The sequence below is a fragment of the Stenella coeruleoalba genome (assembly GCF_951394435.1).
Source record: "Stenella coeruleoalba genome assembly, chromosome: 5".
Classification (NCBI taxonomy): Eukaryota; Metazoa; Chordata; class Mammalia; order Artiodactyla; family Delphinidae; genus Stenella; species Stenella coeruleoalba.
Window position 1 is genome coordinate 70,528,754 of NC_137150.1, and position 26,664 is coordinate 70,555,417.

Genomic DNA, 26,664 nt, shown 5'->3' on the forward strand with positions numbered 1-26,664 from the left:
TGGGAAGGCCCTTAGCTACAGATACATCTGTGATTCCTCCCAAAGAGAGGAACAAGCCATTCTTTGATCAATCCTTTTAGCAAATATTCACTAAGCAACTACTAAGTGTCCTACATATGCTGTCTGTGGGTGAGAGAGATAAGACAAGGTCCCAGTTATTGGTGGTGAATAGCAGAAGATACTGGGTAGTATTTTAATTCTTCGTTCCACTGCCTCCAGCCTACCCCACTGAACTGTGAGCAGTTTAAGGGGCAGGTACTTTCCCTGCCTGTGCAGCAGCTCCCCCATACCCAAAATCCTTTGTGGAATCAGGTAGCAAGGAGCTTTTGGGCAGAGAAAAACCAGCATACAAGTGGTTAAAGGACAGTGTGCTACAGGTCAGAGGAGGCAAAGTCCAAAATCCCGGGAGGCACAAGGGAAGACTCAAGATTTTTCCAGCTGCAGAGGATTTTTGAGACCATCTTAGTTGATGGCTTCAAACTTGAACACAAAAAACCAATAGAACATTTTCTTTGCAAAAAATCGTGTTAGGACGTACAATGTGTGAACAGGCAAAAGCCAGATCCTTCTGGTGGAAGGAAAACAGGGCTAGGGAGAGCCCCTCCCACTCAGCGTAGCTCCAAGTTCTGTCCCTGAGCTTCCTGGGAGGAAACTCCTCCCTAGGCATTTTCTGAAAACCATTAGACTACCAGTGGGCAAACTGAGGCCCAGAGGGGTGGTAACGAATACTATGTTCAGCAACATGCAACCATGGCAGAAGCAGGATCAGAACTCAGATCTTTCTCTGACTTCCAAGGTGAAGCTGCCTGCACTACCTCGTGCTCTCAGGGTGAAGGGGACAAGAAGAGGGATTTTCACACCCTCTGATCTTTCTACTTTCCTATGGCCTCTGCCTGGTCCCCACACTGCATCTCCTGGCAGGGACATATCCAGCACCAGCCCCTGGACGTGTGCTCTAATCTTCTTCTCCAGGAGGCAGGGGAAGGGACTCAGTGACGTTCTGGGTCTCTTCCAGTCCAGTGATACTGCGGTTCCAATTAGGCTGCCTTTCCCTGTAACCCCGATGTCACCTTCTAAGCTACCCGGCACTTACTCCACTCCATTCCTTTATGGAAGAGGAAAATCAAGGCTCATGAGACACAAATGGGGAGTTGCTTCTTCACAGGTTTGCTCTGGATCCAGCTTTTTCTCATCCACATAATTGACAGAGAGAGTGTAAGTTGGGGAGATACCTAGATTTCTGAAAGGAAACGTGCCCCCCAAGTACGTCCAACTTCATTTGGGACAGTTTAGAAGTCCATACTCAAGGAACAACACCCAATACTCAGTTTTCTTAGCCCAACCAATTCAACACTGAGAGAAGCTTCCTGGGATGCAGGCTCTCCTCATGAGGTGTCCTGTCCGCCTCTGAGGTCAGTTTGGCCTCCATCCATTGAAATGACTCCCCAAAGACTCACTGCAACCTCTGAGGAAGGTGAGTCCAGAGTCACTTTCCTGCCAGTCAAAGGAAGGGCAGTCATTTGGAGAAATCTCCAGGGAGTGTTGCCTCTAGGAGTAATGATGGGCCTTGACGTGTATATTCAAGACCTCTGGGTTCAAGTCCAGGGTTTGCCACTTACTACTGGTGACTTGGGACCAATCTCTTGATTTCCCTTGAACCTACCCTACCTCCCATGTACATTGGGGGTTTATTCAACATTCATTCAACACACACTGAGCACCTACCAGTGCCAGGTAGAGCTGTGGTAAATTTTTCCCCTCCCTACTTCCCAGGCTATTGTGAGGACGAGACCAGCAGGGATCTGAATGGCTGTCAGTGGTGGGGATACAGGGATGCTGCTTCTATCTAACATTCCCATGGAGTGGGAGACATGTATTTCCTCAGCACGTCTTTTACCCCTCCAGACCTCATTCTCTGACCTGATGCCAAAACAATGGGATTGGATCTCATGTTTTTCACGATTTTCCATCACATCACCCATTTTGAGGGCTGAGCTGGCACCTGAAAAACCATCAACCATGCAAATTGGCATTCTTCCATTTTCCTATAAAAATGGTGAATGACACGAACTTAGCCTTATCACCCTGTATCCTCAGCAGAGCCAGACATACGGAAGATGCTCAATAAATGTGTTAAATGAATGAGTGAATGGGAAATGTTGCCTCCAAAGAAGGGAATTAGTCAAATTAGAGTTAAGAGGAAGGACCACTTTTCTATGGGTTTATTTTACCCATCTCCCAATAGCTTAGCATCTTTTCTAATACATTCCTGACTCCATGAATGACTCCAGTTATGTGCTTTCTCTCTGGCTATGGCATGAAAACCCTTGGGACACAGTGTGCTGTCCAGCTGCCAGGCCCGACTTCAGTCCCCTGATCACACCGGTTACACACGCGGGAGGGGACGATGCGTGTGTCCCCTGCCACCCTCAAGCTAACTGCCAGGGCCAAGTGGAATATTTTCATCCGGCCTTTCCCCCCTTTCTTTTTTCTCTTAAGCTTCTTCTAGTGATAAAAGCTGAAGCAAATTGAAATTGGCAGCTCTGTGGTCTTCCAGCAACAGGCAAAGTACTAGAGATCATGTGAACCACACTTCTAAAAACTTAAAAAAAAATCTAATCTTGCCTCAATAAAAACGACATCATGTCACTGTAACCGGCAGGGGGGGAAAAGGCTTGAAAGTTGCTGGCAGCGGCCCAGCAGAGTTCAGGGGTTCTGTTGGCTGCGCTGAATTCCCACGGGAAAGGTAGAGGGAGAGTACTGCCTTTCAGGTGAGCCTTGGAGGCCCCAGGAAGAGTAGGAGGATGACATAGCCCCCCCCGAAATCTCCCTTCACTCTCGGCATTGCTGTTTTCACGGCTCAGGGCCTGGCTTCCTCCGTCCCTGTCCCTTTTCCCACCTGCCTTCCCTCTCTATGTAGCTCTCGGCTGTGCACCTCCCTCTGGCTGGCTGACTTGGAGGGAGAGACAACAGCCAGCCTGGGACATCTCAATGGCCCAGACCTAGAGCCAAAGAGGGTGGTACCAAATGCCCCAATTCCACCCCAGTGTGGAGCCTTTGCAAACTCAGCCTTATGTGATCTGAGCTTAATACCACAATAAAAATGGCAGGTTAGCTGCAGTGGCAATAGCTACCACTGGCCCTTCTGCACAGGAGTCGCGTCAGCCCTGGGGAGGGCAGTGCTGGGAGCTGGTTCTCACAGCAGCTCAGTTTACCTTCAATTGGTAGTTGCTGGGTGCTACCAGCCATTGGCTGTTCATTAGCAATCCCCGGATGTGTACGCATGGGACCGGTAAGAGTGACTGCCTCTGGGGCAAGGTTTGGGGGATGAGGGCCACAGATGGAAGGGTCACTTTTCAGTATCTACCCTTTGTACTGCTTGAAAATCTTAACCATATGCACTTTTTAGTTAAATCAATGAACAGATAAAGAGAAATCCATTAGCAGCAAATGAACCCTCAGTGATGCCTGCCTCTCCTGACTTCTCAAACTGGGGTACACAGGACCCACAGAGGTACAGAGTGGCCCAACAAGAGGAAATCTGGAACTTCAATTTTCCTTGACAAGTTGGGAAGAGGGAGCAGATATATTATTTTTATATTAAAAGAAATAGGAATATATGCAGAGTATAATGCAAAATGTACTTGGATGATTAAGAGGAAACACAATATTTTCATTTGTACGATATGCCACATACCAACGAGCCAGCCAACAGGCTAATGAAGTCTTCGGTGCCAGTTCTTGTGCTTCAGGGGCCCTGAGGCTGCAGGGGTGCTTGAGGTGTGTCTGTATCCAGCGGCTGCTCTGTGAAGCTGAGTCTAGTTAGTATCCAGGGACCAAGAGGGGAGGAGGTCAGAAAGTCGGGGCTGGGGGCAGCGGTGGAGCTGAGCTTTGGAGGATAGGAAGGATCTTGATTGGCAGAGAGCACGGAGCGGGGGAGTTTATGGGCATGTGTTGGTGGCCTGAGCAGAATGTGGCAGAGGGAAATGTGTGATGCGCTGCAGGGAGAAGGAAGGTGGACCCGGATGGCAGAAGACTCTGCTGAGGGGCTGTGGAGCTTAGACTCAACGCAGCCAGCCAGTTCTTCTCAAACTTGTTCCTGAAGCCCCACTTCAAGGTGGAGGGAGGAGCATACACTCCCTGGGGGATTCAGGAGGTGGCCAGAAGCTGCCCATCACACGGGAGATCTTTCCTAGCAGTGTTAGTTTGACCTTCAAAAATACACCCAAACCCCAATCAACTCTTTGCTACCATTCTGGGCCAAGACACCTTCATCTCTTACCTGAATGAATGTCATAGCTTCCTAAGCATGATCTCCTTGCCTCCATGCTTGCCTACCCCAGAGCAACCAAAGCCATCCTTTAATAATATGAAGGAGATCATGTGACCTCTTTGCACAAACCCTTGCAGTGGCTCCTGCCTCCCTCAGAGCACAGCCAGGCCGTTAGAATGGCCCAGAGCCTGCCCCATCCAGCCCTGCCGCCCTCTGCGTCCCCTCCCTCTCCCTCCCATTCCCCCTTGGTTACTTGGAGCCAATCACTCTGGCCTCCTTGTTTTCCGAGAGCACATCGGCCAGACGTGGTCCTGCCTCAGAGCCTTTGCACTTGCTGTCTCCTCTGTTTAGGAAGCTACCCCCCCCAGATGCTCACGTGCTGGCTCCCTCCTCTGTTTCAAGTCTTTTCTCTGAGGCCTTTGCTGACTGTGCCATTTAAACCTGCACCTCCTGGTACTTCCTTCTCCCCATCCCTGCTTGATTTCTCTCTCTAGTACCTGTCACCTTTTAATATACTATCTTACCCATTTATTTATTTTGCTTGTCTACCTCTCCATCTAGAATGTAAGCTCCAAAAGAGTAAGGATTTTTTAGAGTTTTATTTATTTATATGTTTTATTTATTTATTTTTTTAAATTTCTGCTTTTCTACCATGTAAAGTCATGCAACTCCTCCTTAAGAAAAGTTCCATTAATAAGTATAGAAGGAATGAGGGAAATGATTAGACTACCCCAGGAATGATTGCCATAGGCAAGATCCCCTGATGGACTCTAAAATTAGCGAGCGGAAGTGTAAGCAGAAACAGAATAGTTGAGTAGTCTTGAAGTAACACCCCCCAAACATTTAGGAAATACAAAGGGGAAAATCCTAACTGTACAGTGGCCAGTTCTGGTGGAAACCACCTTCACCTCGTGATCGTGGTCAACAACAGCAGTGAAATATAGCAGCATTGTACAGTCCCCGACATGCTGCCCTGGAAAGGGCTCACCAGCCCTGTGCTGTTCTCCTTAGCGGCAAAGCTCCTCTGTATAGTTGTGAGAAAACATCAGACAGACCCCAGTGAAGGACACTCCCCGAAGCAACTGACTAGTACTCTTGTCGTATCATGACAGACAAGAAAAGACGGTGGAATTGTCACAGGTTGAAGGGGGACTCAAGCGACAAGATAACTAAATGCACTGTGGACCTTGGATGGGATCCTGGGACAGGATGAAATACAGTAGAAAAAATGATGAAATCCAAAACAAATCTATAGTTTGTACCAAGACTATTTTTCAGTGATCAGTCCATGGTTATATAAGATAACCATGTCACCAGGGTGGGGTGTGTAACAGAGGTGAAGCTGGTTAAAGGGTATAAGAGAGCTGTACTATTTTTGCAACTTTTCTGTGAGTCTAAAATTGTCTCAAAAAAATTTTAAGGGCCGTTGGAGTCAAAGTTGGCAGTTATTTTTCACTGACCTCTAGGCTTTGGGGGTGAAAGTAGGGAAAATAAGTCTAGGAGTTACTATTAAAAGGGGAATCGTGGGGCTTCCCTGGTGGCACAGTGGTTAAGAACCCCCCTGCCAATGCAGGGGACACGGGTTCGAGCCCTGGTCCGGGAAGATCCCACATGCCGCGGAGCAACTAAGCCCACCGTGCACCACAACTACTGAGCCTGCGCTCTAGAGCCCGTGAGCCACAACTACTGAGTCCACACGCCACAACTACTGAAGCCCGTGCGCCTAGAGCCCGTGCTCCGCAACAAGGGAAGCCCCGCTCACCACAACTAGAGAAAGCCCGTGCTCAGCCATGAAGACCCAACGCGGCCTAATTAATGAATTAACTTAAAGAATAATAATTTTTAGAAAAGCGGAATTGTGGAAGAAGGGTCTCCACAATTAGTTGTTCGAGCGACAGCCCTGCGTGGCATCTTTAGAATCCTCTTTCCCCACCGTGACCCAGTCAGTCGCCAAGACCTGAACCTCTTTAATTCGTTCCCCCCAGCCTTCCAGCCCCCCTTTAATGAAGAGGGTAACGAGTGGGACTCTGGGGAAAGGGTGCCCCTAAACGCCCATGAAGAGACTCCCTTGCAAACCACTGACACAGACTGACCAGACAGGTGGGAAGAAAACGAAGGCACGTGACATGGAAACCAAGGGGGAAGAGTTGCCCGACCGCTCAGCAAATGAAAGGGAAAATCTATAAAACTCAAAAGGCGCAGTCGCGGTCACTCCACACAATCTTTATTCAGTGAGAGAAAGCGGTGGGCCCTGCACAGGGTATCAAAGACGGAGAGCCCACATTATCTCCAGTTTTTCCTCAAAGAACCCAGCATATTTAGGTGTTTTTCTTTTTTTAATCTCCCCCCTTTCACTTATTGTCTCAGGGTAAACACTTGTGATTCATAAATGCCTGAAGTGTGAATCAGAATTCTCCTGTTCAAACCAGCAGAGGCCACATCCAACGGTAGCCCACAAGGTATTATTAATCATTAAATAGGCACATATAAGAACACTCAGGTGAAGGAGCCATTTTTCTTTTCTTTCTTGTCTTTTTTTTTTTTAAGGAAATTAACAAAGCCCAAACCTTGAGTTTGAACTGTTTAGAAAAAAAAATGTGATTTTTGTTTGTTTGTTCCGCTTTTGGTTTTGGGGTGGGTTTTGGTTTTTGTTTACCACTAAAGACTTAGTCAAATTCAAAGCAAAAAGAGCAAATATTTCAGGTGGGAAAATGTTCTTTCCTTTGGAGTCTTCCTTCAGCCATTACACAATGGCCTGAGTGTCAAATTGCAGCAATCGCTTTTTCCACATTCACATGCCCAAGAAAAATGGATGTACTCAGCCATGGTTGGTCCGTGCAAGAGTCCCTGGAAGCATTGCTGTGCTGTAGCCATAACCCGGGTGCAAACTCGCAGGTGGGGAAGCTTGGACCACACCTGCTCTATCGAAGAAGAAACCGAGTCATGTCAAACATGCCTTAAGCACAACCATCCAACCATCACAGGGCCTCCCTCTGACCGTCCCTTCTCCTATACACACTAAGGTCCCCTAGGTTCAAAACTGGGGCTCCTCCCTGTATGGAAGGTAAATCAATGGCATCACCTTCCAAAGATGAAGAAATGCTAAAACATTAGTGACTTAAAAATAATATTTCGGGTTTCCCTGGTGGCGCAGTGGTTGAGGGTCCGCCTGCCGACGCAGGGGACACGGGTTCGTGCCCCGGTCCGGGAAGATCCCACATGCCGCAGAGCGGCTGGGCCCATGAGCCATGGCCACTGAGCCTGCGCGTCCGGAGCCTGTGCTCCGCAACGGGAGAGGCCACAGCAGTGAGAGGCCCGCGTACCGAAAAAAATATATAATAATAATAATATTTCTTAGGAATTCCCTGGCGGTTTATTGGTTAGGACTCCAGGCTTCCACTGCAGGGGGCCTGGATTCAATCCCTGGTTGGGGAACTAAGATCCCGCAAGCCACATGCCACGGCCAAAAAAATTGTTTTCTTCTTCTTAGGAAGCATCTCTGATAAAAGATACCTAAATAGACAGATGAACAATCTAGGACCTGCCATTGTAGGCCCACAGAACTACGATGGTCATGTGTCCCAGTTTTTATGCCAATTGTCCTGACATAATTGTTAATAGCATTAGTTTTCACTCTCAAAAGTGTTCCAGTTTAGACCATAAATTATACGGGCACCTACAAGCAGGAAAGGTCTCAGACGTTCATCTTCCCCACTCATCTTACCTCATGGAAGTGTGACTGGCATCCAGGGAGGGCCTGCCCATGTTTACTCTTTTGGATGAAGTGTCCCTCTACAGCCCTTCCGGTCCCTCGTGTTGTCGGCGAGCGGGAATAAATCCACCTCCAGTCCACATCCTGTGTGCCTGGCCCCTGCCGATGCCCTTGCCTCCATCTAGAGCTTTACTTTCCATGGGCCTGAGGCTCATTTTAATTATTCCAGGCAGGGCTACACCAAGGTCTGCACCTGCCCACAAACAAAGCCACCAGAGTGCTTAGATGGTAGAGACCCTCCTCCCTGGAAAAGAAGAAGCCAGCTAATTTTTTAGGTTCCTCCTGGTCCCACAGCCTTTTATTCATAAAAGACTGCTGAAGCTTTTGATTTGTCAAATACCTGTGGACCAATTATCACAGTGGTCGTCCATCCATTTCTTTGAGAATATTAACATATGAATATTTTTTAAATGAATGAGTGTCTATCTTGTATGCCAGATATAAATATAAACATATATGTGGCATATATATATAGCAATATGATAAAAGAACTTATATTGTATGTCCAATATGCCTGGCACTGTTCTAAACATATTCCATATATTAGTCCTCCTAACAATCCTAGAAGGTAAGTACTATGAATTTCTCCCCATTTAACAGGCAAGTAAAGTGAGGTACAGAATAGTCATGTCACATAGCTAGAAAGTGAATAAGCTGGAACGTGAACCCAGGCAGTCAGGCTCCAGAGCCTTTGCTTTTTAGCCACCCTGAACATACATAGAGATATGCGCTCAACATTCCTAACAAATAATCAACGGGTCAGTCAAATCTCAGCTGTAAAACATTGAGGAAGGTGCTATTTAAATATAAGAGGCCATTTCACCTCAACTTTACAGCCCCCTTTATCAATAATACTCGGCATCGTAAAACAACAGGTGTGTTGGGGGTACTCTATAAAAACAGGTGTTTTTGTGTGCTGTATTGACACTTTTTTAACCCAGTGTGTCTGGGCGTGATTCCTACCTATTCTTGGTTACACGCAATCTTCCACGAGGGGCTGGCATGCAGAGGGAGAGTGAGGGCAGGAGAAGAGGTGAGCAGTGGTCCTTCCTGGGGACCAGGTGTAGGCTTCCGCACCTCCCAGTGACTGCCCGCCAGACTCACCTTTCCCAGGTATCCTCCTTGTTTTCTTTCCCAATTTTCCAGCAGGACCAGTGATCTCTCCCGTGGCCTTTTTCCCTTCCATCTGCTACCCAGTGGTGGAACCTGCCTGCTTACATCTTACTTATTAACTATACGTAGATATGGCAGACTACGATTACAGTAGAATTGTTTGGGAGCTCAGTATCTCGCTCCTTCCCACGTACCTTACCCTGGGAATTGCTTTGTACTTTCGTATTGCCGTGTGCTGGTGTGTCTTTAATAACCATCAATAAAGATAGGCCTGGGAAAACACAGCCAGCCGTAGATTCCTCTCAATTCTCCTGATTGCAACATAGGAGAGCTGTCCGCAGGGGTGTCCCTGCTGCCCAGAGGTGCTTACCCAGAGGCGTCAAAGTAAACCCACTCCTTGGACTTAGCAACCGAGGAAAATTTAGAAATGTACCCTGACCCTCTCAGGGGGCCATTGAATCGCCAGTAAAACATTCTTTTAAGTTGAAGTTCACTCGTGCATTTATTGTCCAATATTTGGGGGTGCTGACTCTGTGAAAGATATTATAACTGACACCGTAAGGAGTTTCTTTGCTTCTTTATCAGAGAAGCAATAGAGATGAAGAATGTGGAGAGTAAAGGGGCAATTTTTATAATATAAACCTGGGATGTTGCCCCTCTGCACAGATGGATAGCATTTGAATAGCAGGAAAGGATGGAAGTAACTGTCAAAATAGACATGTCGTTTTGCCCTCCACGTAGTAGGTGCTTGCAAATAGTCATTGACCTGAATTAAGTTGAACAGGCAATTGGAGATCGGGCGGCTTTCACCCCTGACGAGATTGTCTGGCTACCGTCCACACAGGTTCACTCCATACACAGAAGACAAGCTGTGACTCCACCCTCTGTCCAGATGACTTGGAGTTCTAGACCAAGTCCAGGTCTGTCCCAGGGGCCGGGACTTTGAGGGTAAGTGAGGAGGGTGTAGAGGGTTGAATAGCCCCCAGGACAGGGAGCTCAAATACTTGAACTTGAGTACCAGGTCCCTCTGTGACTGTGGGAGCCTGGTGAGATAAAGGCCACAGCTGGATCCGTGGGGATGAGACCCGCATAGCTTGGCAACCTGCTCCAGGAGACAGCCGACGCTCAGGGACTTTATCAAGAGAGCTCCATCGGTCAGGCAGGAGGTGTCACCACTCACAGCCTCCAGGCTCCTCTCCGATTTCAGTCAAGGGGCCTGTAGAAGCCCAGCCCTGCAAAAGGAGCTTCCTCTCCCCTACTTTCCAGAGTAGAGGCAGAGTTGGGCTGAGGGGACCCAGAATGCACTGCAATATGTGGGCAGTTGCCCACACGGTCAGGGAGCTGGAGATGAACCCTGGGTCCTCGGTCCTTCCCCTGGCACTAGAAGAATTTGATGTGCTTGCCTCCCCCTCCGCTGAGTCACCCTGCCGCCTCCTCTCCAGGACGACCACCCTCAGACTGGCTACAGAGCAGGATGCAGTCTCCATACTGCCCCCATTCCCTGCCATCACCCCCAAACAATCCCACCGCTTTTTCCAGTCTGTGGGCTCTTGTGTTATGCCTATAGCAATACAAAAGCATAGAACAAATAACCAGTGAGGAAGAGTGATACCAGTTCCAGAGTTCTACAAGCGCCCTCAGGCACAGACCCGGTCTCCCTTCCTGAGATTTTCCAGGAAGCCCCTCAGAAGGTACCAGATGCTGAACTAAGCAGCTCAGCCCAGTGAAAACTATGCTCATCACCTTTCCATGTCCTTTCCAGAACCTGCTCAGTCACCTTCCTGCTAAGTGGGATTCCTTCCCTTCACCTTCTCCACCCTGGCTTCCTGCCACAAGAAAGTACCCTTCCTCCTTGCTCCCCGCCCAAGATGTGTCCTGCGGATTACTGATACTCTCTAACAAATTGACAGTCATCTCCCTTCTTCCCTCTGTTCCAGTTTCTTGACATCTTATTCTTGCCGGTGGCTGAGAAAGGAAAGTTTGTTCTCTCCCGGCCTCTAAGCTCCCTGCCCTGTTTCTCTAGAGGTACAACTTTCCAGGAAGCTTGTCTATCCTATATCCTGTGCCCTCAACAGCCCATGGTCTCCTGAACTAATCACCTGAATCCTCTCTCTCCCCATCCCTGGGCCTTCCACCATGTCTTTCTAGGCTAGGTTATAAGGCTATATATGAGGACAGAATGCTGTAATGAACTATAAAGTGCTTTGTCCACTGTCAAATACTACAAGGCAAGAAGACAGGTGCCCTCCAACTCTGTGGAAGAGACCAGAAGCTCCCGAAATGCTAGAACCCACCAGAGTCTTAAGTGGCAGTTGTGGCAGCTGCCCGGACTGTCTTTTCTTGTTCCCTAAACCTGATACATAAAAGGAAAATGTATATCTCACATGCAAATACCATCTCTCTACCACTTGGAAAAATTCATTCTTTTTCTCACCTCTCCCTCTGCTTTTCTGTGTGGCCCCGGCGAGCAGCTTCCTGTCTCCTGGAACTCAGAAATCAAGATCTCTTCTTTTCCAGAGGTCACAGGGTGGTGAGCAAATTCTAGAGGGAATCACGGTGCAGCAAGCCTGGCATTTAACCACGCTGTGTGCTGGGCACATTCTGTCACACCACCACACTCGCCCACCAGCAGGTAGCTCTGATTCTCAACCGGAAAATCCATCTTTGGTGGTAATGTTAGTCACTTGCTGTAGATGATATTTCAAAACATCCTTCTCATACAGATACAGAGGGGCGGGTTTCTGGACTGGTGGGTAGGAAACTCGAGCCTAATTCTGGCCTTCTCCTCCCTCTCTGGGGAGGCTGTTAAACCTTAGTCCAGTCATTTCTTCCTAGGTTCAATTTTCCTATGCATTCAATGAACGGACCCATTAAGCCACCTGTTAGGTCTCTTACTTTGCCTCCCCTACCCCTTTCCTATAAGCCGAGGAAAATAAGCAAGGGTAACAATGACAGCGACTTTGATTTTAAATATGCCTTATACACTCATCCCATATCACTTTCTGGCCCTAGGTTTTATCCAAATGATTCTCTTGGTTAGCTGCATTGTTTTTGTTTTTGATTTTTTGAGAAGCTTGATCTGATGTCACAATTTGAGCAGCTATCAGCAAGCCCAGCAAACCCATGTCCTGGGTTTAAAGGGGCTAAGACTTCCCCCCCACCTTCCTGAGTCTTCCAGAGGCCCCTACAGGCACCAGCCCCCGTGCAGTTCTGAGCCTTTTACACACAAGGGTGCAAGTCAGCAACCGTGCAATCCCTCAGAAATGCCCGCCTTCATCCCTGGGCTTGCAGGCTTGCCTCACTGCAACCCTGCTCAGAGAGTAAAAGGTTAGTTGAGAGCACATTTAAAGCCTGCCCGCCATGGCTGCTGTGGCCAAATGTGGGAGTTAAGCTGTCCCCGGTGCCCTGCCCCCGCCCCATGGGAAAGGCTTTCCTGGCAACCATCCTCTTTTTGGGCCCATTAGAAAAGTGCACATTCCCTTGGTCCCACTGGCTGTGGTCAAGTTTTCCAAAGGGCTGGGGGGAAGCAGAAAGCATTACAGCCTGCTAGGAGCCAATGCTGAAAAGTTTCTGTTTTTCCACCGTCACCCGCGATTTGCAGTTCGAGGTCCCAGCTTGGCCAGAAACCAACTAGGCAGTTTTGTTTAGAAGTAGCAACTTATTTTTATCAAAGATGGAATGCAGAGTTGCGGTCGTTTCGAATGCCACTGCATGGCAACCAGGACTCTTGCTGCAAGCATTCCTGAATCCTCTTCTGTGGGTAGACACTTGGCTTTCTTGCCTATCCCTTTCTCCATCCAAATGCTGGGTGCAGAGCCGCTCAAGTGCCTCAAAATTAAGAAAAAAAAAGTTCTGGAAATTCAAAGTATCTTTATTAAAGTATCTATTTTATTTAATTAATTAATTTATTTAAAGTGTCTATTTTAAATCCAAGTTCTGGCAGTGATCACAACTCTATAAACCCATCCTCAGTTTCCCAAAGCCCACAGCACTCTGGCGTGATGGAAAGGGCTTCGAGCTGGCCTCTGGCCCCCACTCTGGCCCTATGTTGCTTGAGCCAGTCCCTGGCCCTCTCTGGGCCTTAGAGTACCCACTTGTAATTGGAGATTGCCTGGACCAGCTTCCTCAACCTTTCTGGGTCAAAAAAGCTTTGAGATTCTACTAAAAGCTGTGGACCCTCTCCTTGCTGGGGCGGGGGGGCGGGAAATGATGCATTTGTTCATTCATTCAAAAAGTATTTATTAAGCTCCTGCTCAATATGCATGGAGAGACATAATTTTGAATTCCATTTCAGGGGGTTCCCTGGGGGTTCATCCGTGAACCTTAAGGTCAGAAATCCCTGTCGTGAATTCTGCTGTGATGAGCATATATGGACTCATCTAGAAGGACCACAACAATGATTTTAGTAAAGGATCACAAAACTACCGGTCAGGCAGATACCAGAAGACGAAGGCAGCAAGGCAGTCATTACATCATGCAGGTGATGCCCGGCTTCCCTCGCCTTCTCGGTGCCCCCAGCCAGCACGCGCGAGGGCAAACACGCGTGCACACCGGGGCAGGAATGTGCTGTTTCTGGGCACTTGTACTGTGGGGAGCTGGCTGCAGCCCTACAGAGACAAACATCTCTTCTATCCTGGGCTTTATTTTTCTCACGGTCTCTGAAAGGGCTGCGATCAGGTGATAGGTGTGGGACTGCTCCCTGTACAGGTGCGGAGCAGGTATGGAGGGGAGGGGAAAATCCGCCCAGTGTGTACTTACTCAAAGCTCTTTCAATAGCCCTCCCAGGATAGCTCTTTGGCAGGGCAGCTACCACGTCCCTGGCAGGCTGCAGGGAATCTGAGTGTGAGAAAGTCAGTCAAGCGGAGGAAAAGAGGGGAAAAAAAAAAAAGCTTCAAGTCCTCAGGCAAAATACCTTTTTTCTTCTTCTCTCACTCTTTCTCCTTTCTTTAGCTTTAAACCAAACCCACAAACCATTCCGATACCCAGGGACAAAGGAGAGTCTCACTAGAGATGCGGTTATTTGTTTTATGGTTTAAAGCAAACAGGTGATGCAATAAGATGGAGAAAAATCACCCTTCACAGGGCAGAAAGGGGGAAGGAGACAAACACAGCAGCCCCTGATTGTATTTATTGGGCATGATACAGTGGGAAAGATTCCTGGTGTTTTGCTGGTCTCACATGGGGATCAAAGAAATGACCTCCACTGATGAACAGGGTTCAGTTTTCTCTGTGCTTTGGGGGGAGGGGTGGAGGGGATGAGGAAGACGGAAAAATAAAGGCTGTTTCTCTCTAAGGAGGGCTTTCCAAATCCAAAAGGCTTTTCTTGAGTTTAGGAGCTTAGTTACCCATTTGAGAAGGTGCGGAGAGTGTCCCGTTGGTTGGTACTATTTTCACTGCCCAGGATAAGGATGCTGAAAAACAGCATCTGAGCACACTTGCAAAGAAAGTTTCTACGTGAATGGTTGGGATGGAGGGCTGACAATTTCATGGCTTCGTTTTTTGTTTGTTTGTTTATTTGGTCCAGAAACAAATTCATGGCAAAATTTTGACCGGCTCTATCTGAAAATGTGTGTGTGTGTGTGTGTGTGTGTTTAAATTATTTGCTCATTCTACCAGTCTAAGCACTCCTAAAGTGGCAGTAAACGAGTTGTTGATTAACTATTTGGCCAACGAGGCTGTTTTAGGCACTGCAGTGAGACCATAACTTGACTATGTTCAACATTCTCCACGCACCTTCAGGGTGCCAAAGCCTCAGGAGATGACAGAATCAGGGGAGAAAAAAAAAAAACAAAAAAAAAACAGGCTCTTAGGCTAGAAGGGACAGGGGGTGGCATGCCCTGCTAGTTAATTAGGGCCCAAGAGCAGGCAGCAGTCAATGTCATAGCAGAGTTTAATAGAGGAAGTCACTGGTTCTCATAGATTTGGGGGTAACCTGGAAAGGGTTAACTAACAATCTTCCCTGGGGAGATTTTCATTCCTTGGAAGAATCTGGGTCAGAGTATTTATGCAGTTTTTAAAAAGTCAGATGCTGAGCAGAAGCCTTTTAAGAAGCTTGCAAAGTCTGCACAGCAGAAAGCAGGGTAACTTCATAGTCTCATCACCTTTCACCAAGAGGATGTCAAACACACAGGGAAACTCCACTTTTTTCAAAAGCAACAGACAATTTTCTGTCATCACCACTTTTCCATCTGTTTAAAATAAGAAGGAAAAGTCCTTCCCCACTGGCCCAGGTTGCAGGTCAACAAAGGAGGCATTGTTCATCATTTCTTCAGAACATGATAGGACACAGCCCACTCTGCAGTGTGTAAAGAAAACAGCAAAAAAAATCCCAGAGAGTAGCCTGAGGGGCAAGAGCGAGTAAACTCAGCCTGCAATGAGGTACAGGTTTGGCTGCAGACTTGAGGGCTGTCCTGGAAGACGGAAATGAGGCTTGGAAGGTAAATTTGGTCCCAGTCACAAGGATTCCTTGGTTGGACTCCAGGTTGTGGAGGAACATTGCAGTAAAGGGTAGGCAGGTTTCTGCAGAACTTGGATCATTGGACAACGTGCAGTTAACGCCCAGGTGAGCTAGTTCTAGGCAGGTGCTTCCGGGTGAGTGTCAGTCTACACCTGTCACCTAGGAACCTCCTTTACTGGTAGGAACCTCCTTTACTGGTTTGAACCTCCTAACTTGGCCCTCTGCCTCTGAACCTTGCAAACCACTCTCCACGTTTTCCCAGAGCCATCTTTCTAAAGGAGAATTTTGATGTCCCTTCTCTGCTCGAGAGCATTTCATAGCTCTCCACTGTCTAAAGATAAATCCAAAGTCATTTAGCAAGATGTTTAAGGGCCTTAAGTCTCCTCCTCCTCCAGTGCCTTCTTACACTCCTGGCTGTCACATACCCTAGGCTCCAGACCATGTTCCCTGAATAAAGACCTCAAGTTCCAAAGTCTAGGCTTTCAGGGCCATGTGTACGGCCATCCTCCCCAGCCCCATGACTCACCACATTTCCAAAGCTCCAATCCTACCTATTTTTCAAGATACAAAGCACAGGACACCTCCTCCAGGAATTTTTCCAGGATACCGCAATTTATGAGTAATTCAATTATCCTAAAACTTCATTTTACTTCTATCTAGACATATAACTGTCTCTCTTGAACCTAGGACCTACCAAAGGAATATACGTGGAAATAGGCAGATATCAGCTGCACTTAAGAGTTCAGTGTCTCTCTGCCCTAGGCTCCCTGAGGGCAATAACTATTGTATTTATCCCTGTACCCCCCCCCCCATATAGACCAGAAACAGTGTTGCCCATACAGGTGTGGTTCAGTGTTTCTTTTAGGTTCTCCTGATCTGATGGCTTGGGCCATCATCCAAGCCCTAAAAGAAAGGAATAATAGAGGAATGCTCGGTCATCAATCAGAAAATCAGAGTCTGTCTGCCTCCAGAGTTGCAACTCCTTACAGGCTGCCATTCTATCTCTCGTCGTGGTGATCCCAGGGTTTTTAACACAGTGTCTGGCACAGAGCATGCGTTCCGTAATGAGAAGACAGGGGCTTGCCCAAGGTCACCCAGAGTCGGGAACCGCTGAATCTCATTCGGGACGAGATCTGGTGAAATCATTTACAACATTATCTCAGTGGGGAGCTCAGAGGAAGGAAGGAATGAAGTGACTGAGAAATGTGTGCCAGGCCTCCGGCGGCCTCTAAGCCTAGGGAAGCGCTGGGAGGGCGGGGGGCGACATCAAACAAGACGCGCTCGGCTCCCGGGCCGCCCCGAACCGCCCGAGCAGCGCCCCGAGCTCCCGGGCGGCGGGAAGGGCGGAAGGGGTGGGGGCGTGGGGCCCGGCGACCCGGGCAAGCGGGCGGGAGGGAGGGACGCGGTGGCGGCGGTGGCGGCCGGCCGGGGCAGTGCGCGTCGCCCGCCCTGCGCGGCAAATCCCCCAGGGAGGCCGCCGCCAGAGCCCTGGCGCTCCCGGCCCGGCGCCCGCCACGTGGCACCCGGCGGCGGCAGCGGCGGCTCCTCCCGGCGCGCGGCCCGGCCAACCGGCAGCACGCAGCCGCCCGCGCCGCCCGCCTCCTCCCGGCCGCCCGCCGGCGGCCTCCCGGGCGCAGCGAGGGGGAGCTGCCCGGCCGCCCTGGACCCGGGGAAAGGGCGGGCGGCGCGAAGCCGCTTTAACCGTAGCCGCCGAGCGGAGGCAGGAGGCTGACCCGGCCGCTTCCTAAGTGCGGTCAGGCATCTCGTGACCGCGGCGGGCGCCGGAGGCCCCGCGGTGGGAGGGAGGGCCGAGGCTGGGAGCAAACAAGAAGGCCCCCACCCCTCCCCCGGGCTGTTGCTAGTGAGGCTTTCGGCAGAGTTAAAACCTCAAGCCCGAAATCAGGGGTGGAGTGGGGGGTTGGAATAATTCCCCACTCTCCACCCCAGGGCGTGCGCTCCCCGCCCGGAAGGGCTGACCTTGGCCCGGCGGAGTTGGGGGGGGGTGGGTGGGTGGTAAGCTCCGGGGCTCGGCTCCCGCCGCCCCCTCGGATTCCTGGCCCGGCGGGGGCCAGAGGAGGGGGGCCCGGACACACACACACACCACACGCGGGGAGACAGACAGACACACACACACACACACACACACACACACCCCACACGCAGCGCGCGCCAATGAGCCCCGGCCAAGGCGCAGGGGGCGGGGTTTTCCCAGGCTCTAGCACAGCAGCTGCTATTTACCTTCTTGGCTTCTCCCGGGGACCAGGAACCAGCCCCCGCGCTCCGCCGCCCGCCGCCGCCCCCCGCCTCCCTGCCCCCGGGGCGCGCGCACACACACTCACACACGCACGCACACACACATCCTCCCGGCCGGGCCGCAGCCGCGGCGGCAATAAAACATCCTGGCACGTGCTTCGGCTCCTGGCGCGCCCTTGCCGGCCGGCTGATGTCAAACTGCAGCTCGGCTGGTGTAGCTCTTAAAGGGCCCGCGCGCGCCGGGTGCCGAGGCTGCCCCGGCCGCCCGCGGGGCGAGAAGGAGGGAGAGGCTGCCGCTCCGCTCGCCACCTCAACATGCGGCAGAATCGAGAGCCGGCGGGTGGAAAGGGAAAGGGTGGCGAGGACGCGCGCGCGTCCCTGAGGCATTGCCATCAAAGCCCCCCTTGTTCATCTTTCATTTGAAATTCCATTTCCTTTCTGCTCAGTTGGAAATTATTCTGATTGTTTCCTGGGGAAACGCGGGGTCCAAAGCCCCAACTCTAGAAGAGAAATGAGGGCCGGGCCGGGGTGGGCGTGTGTCGGGGGGAGGGCGGGGATCAAAAACCACCTTGCTCTGAAAAACCTGCAAATGTAAGATGGAGGCACTTTTTCTGCATGCAAGAAGGAATTTTTTTGGTCCGTTTTCTGCATGGTCGACTTTCACCCCTCTCCTGCCCCGAATGTGCGGAGTCTGAGCGGGAAATCACTTGGATGTTTCCGTAACTTACACCCTTACACAATTCCCCCCTTTTAACCACTGCAATTATAACCTTTTATCCTTGCCCTTCTAAACCTTTTTAAAAATATATTTCAAATGAACTTCTTATTAGCGTCAAAGTAGCTCTGTTACACATGAACGGAAGTAAGGAGCAAAGACCCTAGCCCCAAAAGAAATAAACTAGACTAGAGCAAACCCAATGTGGAAAAATCCTCTCTAAAGCAAAGCCCAGCAGGGAGAGTAGCAAAGGGTTAAAATCCTTTTGATTGACGTTGTAGCCTCTGGTGCCCCGGGCTCAGGCGCGCGCCATTGGCCGCCAGGCCTTGTGCCTGGCGGCCAATGGGGGGGCGCGGTCCACGAGCGGTGCCGCGTGTCTCCTCCTCCCATTGGCTAAAAGTTACTGTGGGAAAGAAAGTTTGGGAAGTTTCACACGAGCCGTTCGCGTGCAGTCCCAGATATATATAGAGGCCGCCAGGGCCTGGGGATCACACAGGATCCGGAGCTGGTGCTGATAACAGCGGAATCCCCCGTCTACCTCTCTCCTTGGTCCTGGAATTGCGCTACCGATCACCAAGTAGCCATAAGATATTGTAATAAACGCTCAGCACTTGCTCAGTAGTTTTGCGAAAGTCTCAAGTAGAAGGGACATAAACAAAACAATTTTTTTTGTGTGTGTGAAGAACTCCAAAAATAAAATTCTCTAGGGATTTAAAAAAAAAAAGAAAAGAAAATGCCAGCTGATATAATGGAGAAAAATTCCTCGTCCCCGGTGGCTGCTACCCCAGCCAGTGTCAACACGACACCGGATAAACCAAAGACAGCATCTGAGCACAGAAAGGTAAGGGCAGTACCTGCATCTCTTGCAGCCCCAAGAGATTAAGACGGGGTTGGGGGCTCCTTTCTCCCTTAAAATCGAGGGGTGAAATGGCAGGTCCCATGGGAACTCAGCGCTCTTTTTTTTTTCTTTACAGTCATCAAAGCCTATCATGGAGAAAAGACGAAGAGCAAGAATAAATGAAAGTCTGAGCCAGCTGAAAACACTGATTTTGGATGCTCTTAAGAAAGATGTAAGTGGGTAATTCTGCTTTTTTTTAAAATAAAAAAACAAAATACTATTTCTCAGGTACTAAGAGTGAAACCCCCTTGCCAGCGGGATCTTCTCCGCCTGCACTGCATTCTCTGAGGCGGGAGGGCTGAGCCCCTTTAGCCGGGGTTTAGGGATGTCGCCACCACGGCCGGGGGTGGGAGGGACCCCCAGCACTCCGAGGCCGCTGGCGGGGCTCTCACTTTCCTCCCTTGCCTCTTCGGTGCAGAGCTCACGGCATTCTAAGCTGGAGAAGGCAGACATTCTGGAAATGACAGTGAAGCACCTCCGGAACCTGCAGCGGGCGCAGATGACGGGTGAGGGCGGCTCGCCGCGTCCCCTTCTGCGGGCGTCCCTCTCTCCCCGCGGTGATTTCTTCCAGACTTCCGCCCGTGGTTGTGAGAGGCATTCAGCTACATTTTACTGCCTTGGCTCACTCTTGCGTTCCCACGGTCTGGGGCTTATTTATAGCCACAACTCCAAGTTGTTACTGTTCCGGAAAGGGAGGGAGAGAGGTTGTAGCAGCAAGGGCTGCGGGCGGCTTGGCAGTGGGGGAAGCGGGTGGGAGCGAAAGGACTTAGAACCGTGGCGGTTTTTAAGCTGCGTGGAGCCTGGGGTCATCTGGTTTAACACTCCCTCCTCCCCCACTACAGAACGGGAAATACGGATCGGATGGTAGAGAAGGGGGGAAGGGCATTATCCAAGGTCACATCGCGAGAGGGTGGGGAGGAGGCAAATCTGAGGCTTGAGATCGGTTTAAATGGAGCGACAGGGAACGGAGAGGGAGCGTCTCGGGTTCGGTCGCCAAGCTAGTGTGGAGAGGCGGATGGTTTTTCTAAACCCAGCCCGGTAGCCAAGAGGCAGTGCCGCGGGCGGGTGGTCAGGGAGGCGCGCGGCGGGGACCTCCCAGGGCGGAGGCGGCGGCTTCGGGGCCAGGGCTGTTCGGTGACCCGTCTGTCTCCTTCTGGCCCGCAGCCGCGCTAAGCACAGACCCGAGCGTGCTGGGGAAGTACCGCGCCGGCTTCAGCGAGTGCATGAACGAGGTGACCCGCTTCCTGTCCACGTGTGAGGGCGTTAACACCGAGGTGCGCACCCGGCTCCTCGGCCACCTGGCCAACTGCATGACCCAGATCAACGCCATGACCTACCCTGGGCAGCCGCACCCCGCCTTACAGGCGCCGCCGCCACCCCCTCCGGGACCTGGAGGCCCGCAGCACGCGCCGTTCGCGCCGCCTCCGCCGCTCGTGCCCATCCCCGGGGGTGCGGCGCCCCCTCCCGGCGGCGCGCCCTGCAAGCTGGGCAGCCCGGCTGGAGAGGCGGCTAAGGTGTTCGGCGGCTTCCAGGTGGTGCCGGCTCCCGACGGCCAGTTTGCCTTCCTCATCCCCAACGGGGCCTTCGCTCACAGCGGCCCGGTCATCCCAGTCTACACCAGCAACAGCGGGACCTCCGTGGGCCCCAACGCGGTGTCGCCTTCCAGCGGCCCCTCGCTCACGGCGGACTCCATGTGGAGGCCGTGGCGGAACTGAGGGGCTCAGGCCACCCCTCCCCCTAAATTCCCCAACCCACCTCCCTTCCCTCGGGACACTAAACAGGAACTTGGAGGCTGGGAAAGAAGGGAGGACTTCTGTGATTAAGTGGTTACTTTGGTTTTTTTTTAATTTCTAAAGTTACTTTTTTGTAGAGAGCTGTATTAAGTGACTGACCATGCACTATATTTGTATATATTTTATATGTTCATATTGGATTGCGCCTTTGTATTATAAAAGTTCAGATGACATTTCGTTTTTTACACGAGATTTCTTTTTTATGTGATGCCAAAGATGTTTGAAAATGCTCTTAAAATATCTTCCTTTTGGGAAGTTTATTTGAGAAAATATAATAAAAGAAAAAAAAAGAGTGAATGCTCTTATGTCTTAGAACTGATTATTTCAGAATATGTAAAAAAGGCCTCAGCAGAATTTGAATTACGTGTAATCTGAGAATTCAGGAATTGGCTCTTTTGTTATTAAAAGAACATTTTAAAAAATCTGTCCAACCTTCTACCAACCCTCCTTGAACTAAATTCCATTTAATTTGTGAGAACCCATCTGATATGGCTTCCCTGATCAATTTGTGGTCAATCTCTTAAAGGATTTCAAAAACTTTTCTAGTTGCAATTGGGTAGTTCATTCAGTCCTGGCACTCATGCTGGCTCCTTCTGAGGAGGGTGGAACAGGGCTGAATTCATGAAGTTCATCAGTCCGGTACTATTGCCCACTGCACATTTACGGGTGGCTCCTGCACCACTACTGCCCTGGGGCAGCTCACCAACATCCAAGTAAAAACAGTCTTCATAGCTGCAGCCTCCAGCCTTCAAGTGTCGGAGTCTTCCTTTAATTAGTCAGTCTTTAGGTGCAGCTAGACATTTTCTGTACCAGCATCTAAAAGTTTGAAATGCCTCTCTGCACCCTCTTCAAGCAAGCTGAGAAGGTCAACAGATTCCTTCTGCCAAGGAACAGCTAGTTAGACTCCCAAGTGGAGCCCGAGTCCAGATGATTAACACCAGACATATGTTTTTGATAAGTTTCTGCGCTTGGCTCTAATAGAGAAAGCATGTGGGGGCCTTGCTGGCAAGCACACAGGCCATCTTCCCCTTTTAATACAAACAGCAAGCGACCCCTTTGCTTGGTCATGCCCCATTTCCAGGCAAGATGTGGGCTCCAGATAGAAGCAAAAGGGTTGTCTCCGGTTTCAGCTCACATAACCCTCCTTAACAAGTCCTAACTCAAAGCGGACAGCTTTAAACTGTGCCAGGATCTGCAGGGAATTTCTTCCAAATCCCATCACAAAGGCTTGTCAGATTTTGTCAGATTTGGCCAGGTGTTTGACTGCATCCAGGTGTTGGGGAAATGAAAACCACGAGCCCTGCGAGACCAGACACATCAGCGGCGCTGTGGGTCTGGCGGACGCGCCTTCCTCCCCCACCGACGGCCAGTCGTCCTCCCTGCCCGGCCCCTCCCGCCAGCCTCCTCTCACCCCCCTTCTTTTGGAAGGGCTTCTGGGAGGAGAAGGATGAGGCGGGAGAGATCAATCTTTGAAGCCTTCCTAACAAAGATAAAGCCAACGATTTTCTGTCTTGTTTCAAAAGCTTTACCTCTCCCCCACCTAGCTGGCCTTTTCCACAGGCCAGTGTGGAGAGCTGCTCTATCACAGGAACGATCTAGCAGACAGCAGTCAGTTTTCTCAAATACCTTCCACCCAGTTTCAGACCTAGAGTGAGACGTTTAAAAGATACTTTAAAAATTTTGGCTCCTACTTGCATTATTTTGTGTCTGGGAAAGGTGTCCAACACACCTTCCCCCCAGGGAAATACACACACATATACACACACAGTCTTCTTTATCATATCATTTTTCTGCCGTTTCTGCCTTGTTTAAACACAAACATAATAACAATTGCTCTTTTAAGACACCCATTCCAAGCTCAAATGCTTCACTTGGTAAATCTGTCCTCTGGCTCCGCTGGAAATGTCCCAGCAGAAATAATGGAGACAACAGGGTCTCATTTTTATAGAAGTACATTTATGTTCTTAAAAATTGACACACACACACAGTGAGATCACTAAATCAACTCAAAACCAAATCTCGTTGTCTTTTCCTGCGCTGAAGGGGAACAACTGAAAAAAATGGATTTTAATTAATATCATCAAAAGCACACAGATATGGGGGGAGTGATTAAGGAAAAGAAGTAAACATTTGTTCGTTTGAAAATAATTAGTAGTTTGAAAATGGTCTTTTTTCCCCCTGAATTTGGGTTTAAACTAGTAGATGAGGCATTTCTGTACAATACAGAAAGAAAGGGGAGACCCTAGGCCCCAATGGGGATTTTCAGGCTCTTGTGTCAGCTCTGCCACCAAACTCACTGTGTCACTTTGGATGAGTCATTTCCCTTCTCTGGAACATTTCCAAGTCCGTAAAATGAGAGGGTTTCTGTCTAAGGCCCTGTGCCCTCCTGCACCCAGGCTCTTTCTGGAGTAATTAGCTGGGGGAGAGGAGAAGCTTCAATCTGGCCCCCACCCGATCCTTCGGGCCTGAACTAATTGCACAGCCTCGGGTCGCACCCAGCAGCCCCTCTCCCCCGCCCCCGGGCGGTGACGATGTCTCCTGGAGATCAGGCGCGGCTCCCAGCTCCACGTCCGGATGCTGGCCGCCGGCCTCGCTGCCGCGTGCATTAGCCTCTCAATGGAGACCCTCGGGGCTCCGGCCCCCCGCCGTCCCCGGCAGCATCCGGAGCGGAAAAGGCGCTGAACTAGAAGGGGGCTCTCCTGGGTCTAGACGGGCGCCTTCTCTAAGCGGTGAATTGCCGCGGCTGGGAGGCGCGCCCCATTGCACCCCACGTGTTGCTGGAGTGGGGACCCAGGGGTTAAGCTGGACCCCCTCATCGTCACCGCCGTCCCGGGAAACCTGTCATTAAAGTCAATTAACTTTTCCCACACCCCTTGGCCGGTAACAACCCGCTGCTAGCTTCCTCCCCGGCTCCTAAGTGCAACCAGATGGGCGGCCGAGCTGCCCCCGCCGCGCGCCCGCCGGGGCCGCCAGGGGTTCCAGGGAGGCCGCCAGGGCCCGCGGCCCGGGCGGGGAGCAGGTCGGGGCGGCCACGCCGGGCCAGCCCCGGCGGCCCTGCAGCCAAGGTGGTTTGCTTAGCAGGCCCGGCTGCTTTCTGGCAGGAAATGAATAGCTCCCAGATGAGCTCAGGCAACCTGAGAGGTCGTGAGAACGGCGCGAACCCCCGCCTGTGCAGCCGGCAGCCTGCCAGGCCGCGGGGGGAGCGGGCGGCGGCGGCGGCGGCGGGAGGCCGGGAGGCCCGGCAGGCGGGCGGGCGGCGGCGGGGGGAGAGGGAGGAGGGAGCCGCTGACACACGAGCCCGCGCCCGCTCCCGCTGACAGGCAGGCAGCCGCCCGCGCCCGGCCGCCTCCCCCGCTTCCCCGCCCGGGGCCCCAGCGCCTCCCAAGCAGCAGGCCCTTAGCCGCAGAAACGCGGCCGCCCGGCCCGCTGGGCCCGGGGGTGGGGCCGCCTGCCAGTGTTTTTCCAGTTCCCCCGGTAGCTCCGGGCCGCATTTAGAAGCCGGGAAACTGGGCCGAGGCCAGTGTCAGGGCAGCACAGGCCCTCGCGGCCGCCGGAGCCCTGCCAAGCGGCAGGCCAGGCCTTGGGCGGGGGCGGGGGGGGGGATGGAGGCGGGGGGGCGGAGGATGGAGGGGGGGCGGAGGATGGAGGGGGGGCGGAGGATGGAGGGGGGGCGGAGGATGGAGGCGGCGCGGGGAGCGGTCGGGCAAGGGCGGCTCAGCGCACACCGTCGTCCCAAAAAAGACAGAGCCAACAGACGGCAACTCGCGACTCCGTAAAAAAGGAATCTCATCTTCGAAAACCCATTACCTACTAAGTGCCCAGTAAGCCCCCTGCAAGCGCTAAAAAGATAACACTAAGTGCCACCCAGCCCCTGCCCTCCCAGAGCTCTCAGTTTAGCTGGGGAGACAGACAAACAGCCAAGTGACTCACCCCCGACCTGATGTGGGACGTGCCAGAAAAGAAGTTTCAACAAAGGGCACCTAAGAACAGAGAGATTGATTTCTGATTTGAGAGGAAACCAGGTAAGGTCTTCAGAGAGTTGGCACCTGAAGCGGAGAGGTGACAGATGCGTTCCACAGGAAGAGATGGGAATGGAACTGTGAGGGAAAACGCAGAGAGAGGTAAATATGTAAGTCCAGTTTGGGGGAATTTCAGGAAGTTTGCCATGGTGGTACTGAAATTTTCAAATATGTGAATTGGCTCAGAGGTCAAAAACATAGAGCCAACCAAGGTTGTCTGCTTCAGTCCTTGGACTGCAGAATAGCCCAGAGGTTAAAAGCACATGATCTGGCTTCAGGTTGTTTAGGTTGTAAGTGCAGGCAAATTACTTATCTTCTCTGTGCTTCCTTTGTACTGTACGTGTCATTTGTACCTCACAGGGTGGTACGGCATAGGGTTGTGAAGATGAAATGCATAAATGCAGGCAAAGCATTTAGCTTGGCATGTAAGCCCCCAGTGCATGTCAGCTATTAATGATTCCTAAGCCACAGTGAGGGATGTTCACCAAACGGGAAAGCCAGCCCTGGCCTTTGCCCAGTGATTTCAGGAGCTGCTTGTAATTGCACCGGGCCCCATGTGAGAGCACCACTGCCTCTTCCCTAGGTTCTGAATTTCATGTATGCATTCAATAATTATTGAACCAGGTACCATGGAAATAAAGGGAAAAGAAAGGCATGATCTCTGTAGCTATAAAGCTCACAGTCTAGTAGGCCCAACAGACTAGTTTAAAAACAAAAATGAATTACTCTATGTTAAGTGTCATAAAAGAGGAGTAGTGTACACTGGTGGTACAAAAAGATGGTGACACATTGTAACAGGTAACTTTTGCGGCCTCCAAATCATGATTAATTTTTGTATAAATTTTTGTGACCATAGAAAGTGCTGGTATAGTAAATAACTAGTCAAATTCTACCTAAGAAAAATTAGTGTCAAATGGTTAATTTTAAGATTAATCGTTTTACAATACTAATATCTTTTGAATGAGCAGAGTCACCTTGATATGGTCAAGGAATGCACTGGGAGTCAGGGAATCCTGGTTCCAAACTGGCCACTGCCTGTGAGATGCTAAGCAAATCCTCTTAAGTCTCTGGTCTTCAGTTTCCTCACTGACAAGGTGAGAAGCTTAGACCAGAAGTCTCTGAAGTCCTTCTCAAGTCCACAGTCTGTGATTATCTCCTCAGCATGCTTCCGTGTGCCTCTGCATCTTGACACTTGTGACGGGGCTACAAGAACCCCAAGATTTTGAAACAGACCTGAAGCATGGGCCCTGTACTTCCACTGTTGCAAGGAAATAGGCCACATGTTTTCTTGGAGACCTGCTGTGTTAGTGAGAATCGTGTTCCCTGTGTGACCCATCAAAGGAAGACTACATCTAACAGGATAGATGTATC

At 50.8% G+C, this 26,664-nt stretch overlaps 1 protein-coding gene and 1 pseudogene across 3 annotated transcripts in view; one reads left to right on the forward strand and one right to left on the reverse strand.

Annotated features, from left to right (window-relative positions):
- LOC307186359 (D-aminoacyl-tRNA deacylase 2-like) overlaps nt 1–25,064 on the reverse strand; it is a 379,916-nt pseudogene extending 354,852 nt beyond the window's left edge. The window contains exons 1-2 of the transcript in view: nt 25,031–25,064; nt 24,467–24,669 (exon numbers count right to left, since the gene is read on the reverse strand). The product of the transcript in view is annotated as a D-aminoacyl-tRNA deacylase 2-like (transcript). The remainder of the gene's footprint in view (nt 1–24,466; nt 24,670–25,030) is intronic.
- HES1 (hes family bHLH transcription factor 1) lies at nt 19,085–21,565 on the forward strand. Of its 2 annotated transcripts, XM_079922094.1 has the most exons (4): nt 19,085–19,424; nt 19,558–19,653; nt 19,900–19,987; nt 20,646–21,565. In XM_079922094.1, the coding sequence occupies exons 1-4, from the start codon at nt 19,317–19,319 to the stop codon at nt 21,194–21,196; spliced, it is 843 nt and encodes a 280-aa protein (XP_079778220.1). In that variant the 5' UTR covers nt 19,085–19,316; the 3' UTR covers nt 21,197–21,565. The 2 variants fall into 2 exon arrangements, with proteins under 2 accessions (XP_079778220.1, XP_079778221.1); XM_079922095.1 differs by lacking the exons at nt 19,085–19,424; nt 19,558–19,653; nt 19,900–19,987 and adding an exon at nt 20,209–20,519.
- Nucleotides 25,065–26,664: the final 1,600 nt, after the last annotated feature.

What these genes read in the sequence shown, in the direction of transcription:
- HES1 (XM_079922094.1), top strand. Translation starts at nt 19,317, where the DNA reads ATGCCAGCTGATATAATGGAGAAAAATTCCTCGTCCCCGGTGGCTGCT. An exon ending in TGGATGCTCTTAAGAAAGAT is followed by an intron (nt 19,654 to 19,899) that starts GTAAGTGGGTAA and finishes TCTTCGGTGCAG; the next exon opens with AGCTCACGGCATTCTAAGCT. An exon ending in GCAGCGGGCGCAGATGACGG is followed by an intron (nt 19,988 to 20,645) that starts GTGAGGGCGGCT and finishes TCTGGCCCGCAG; the next exon opens with CCGCGCTAAGCACAGACCCG.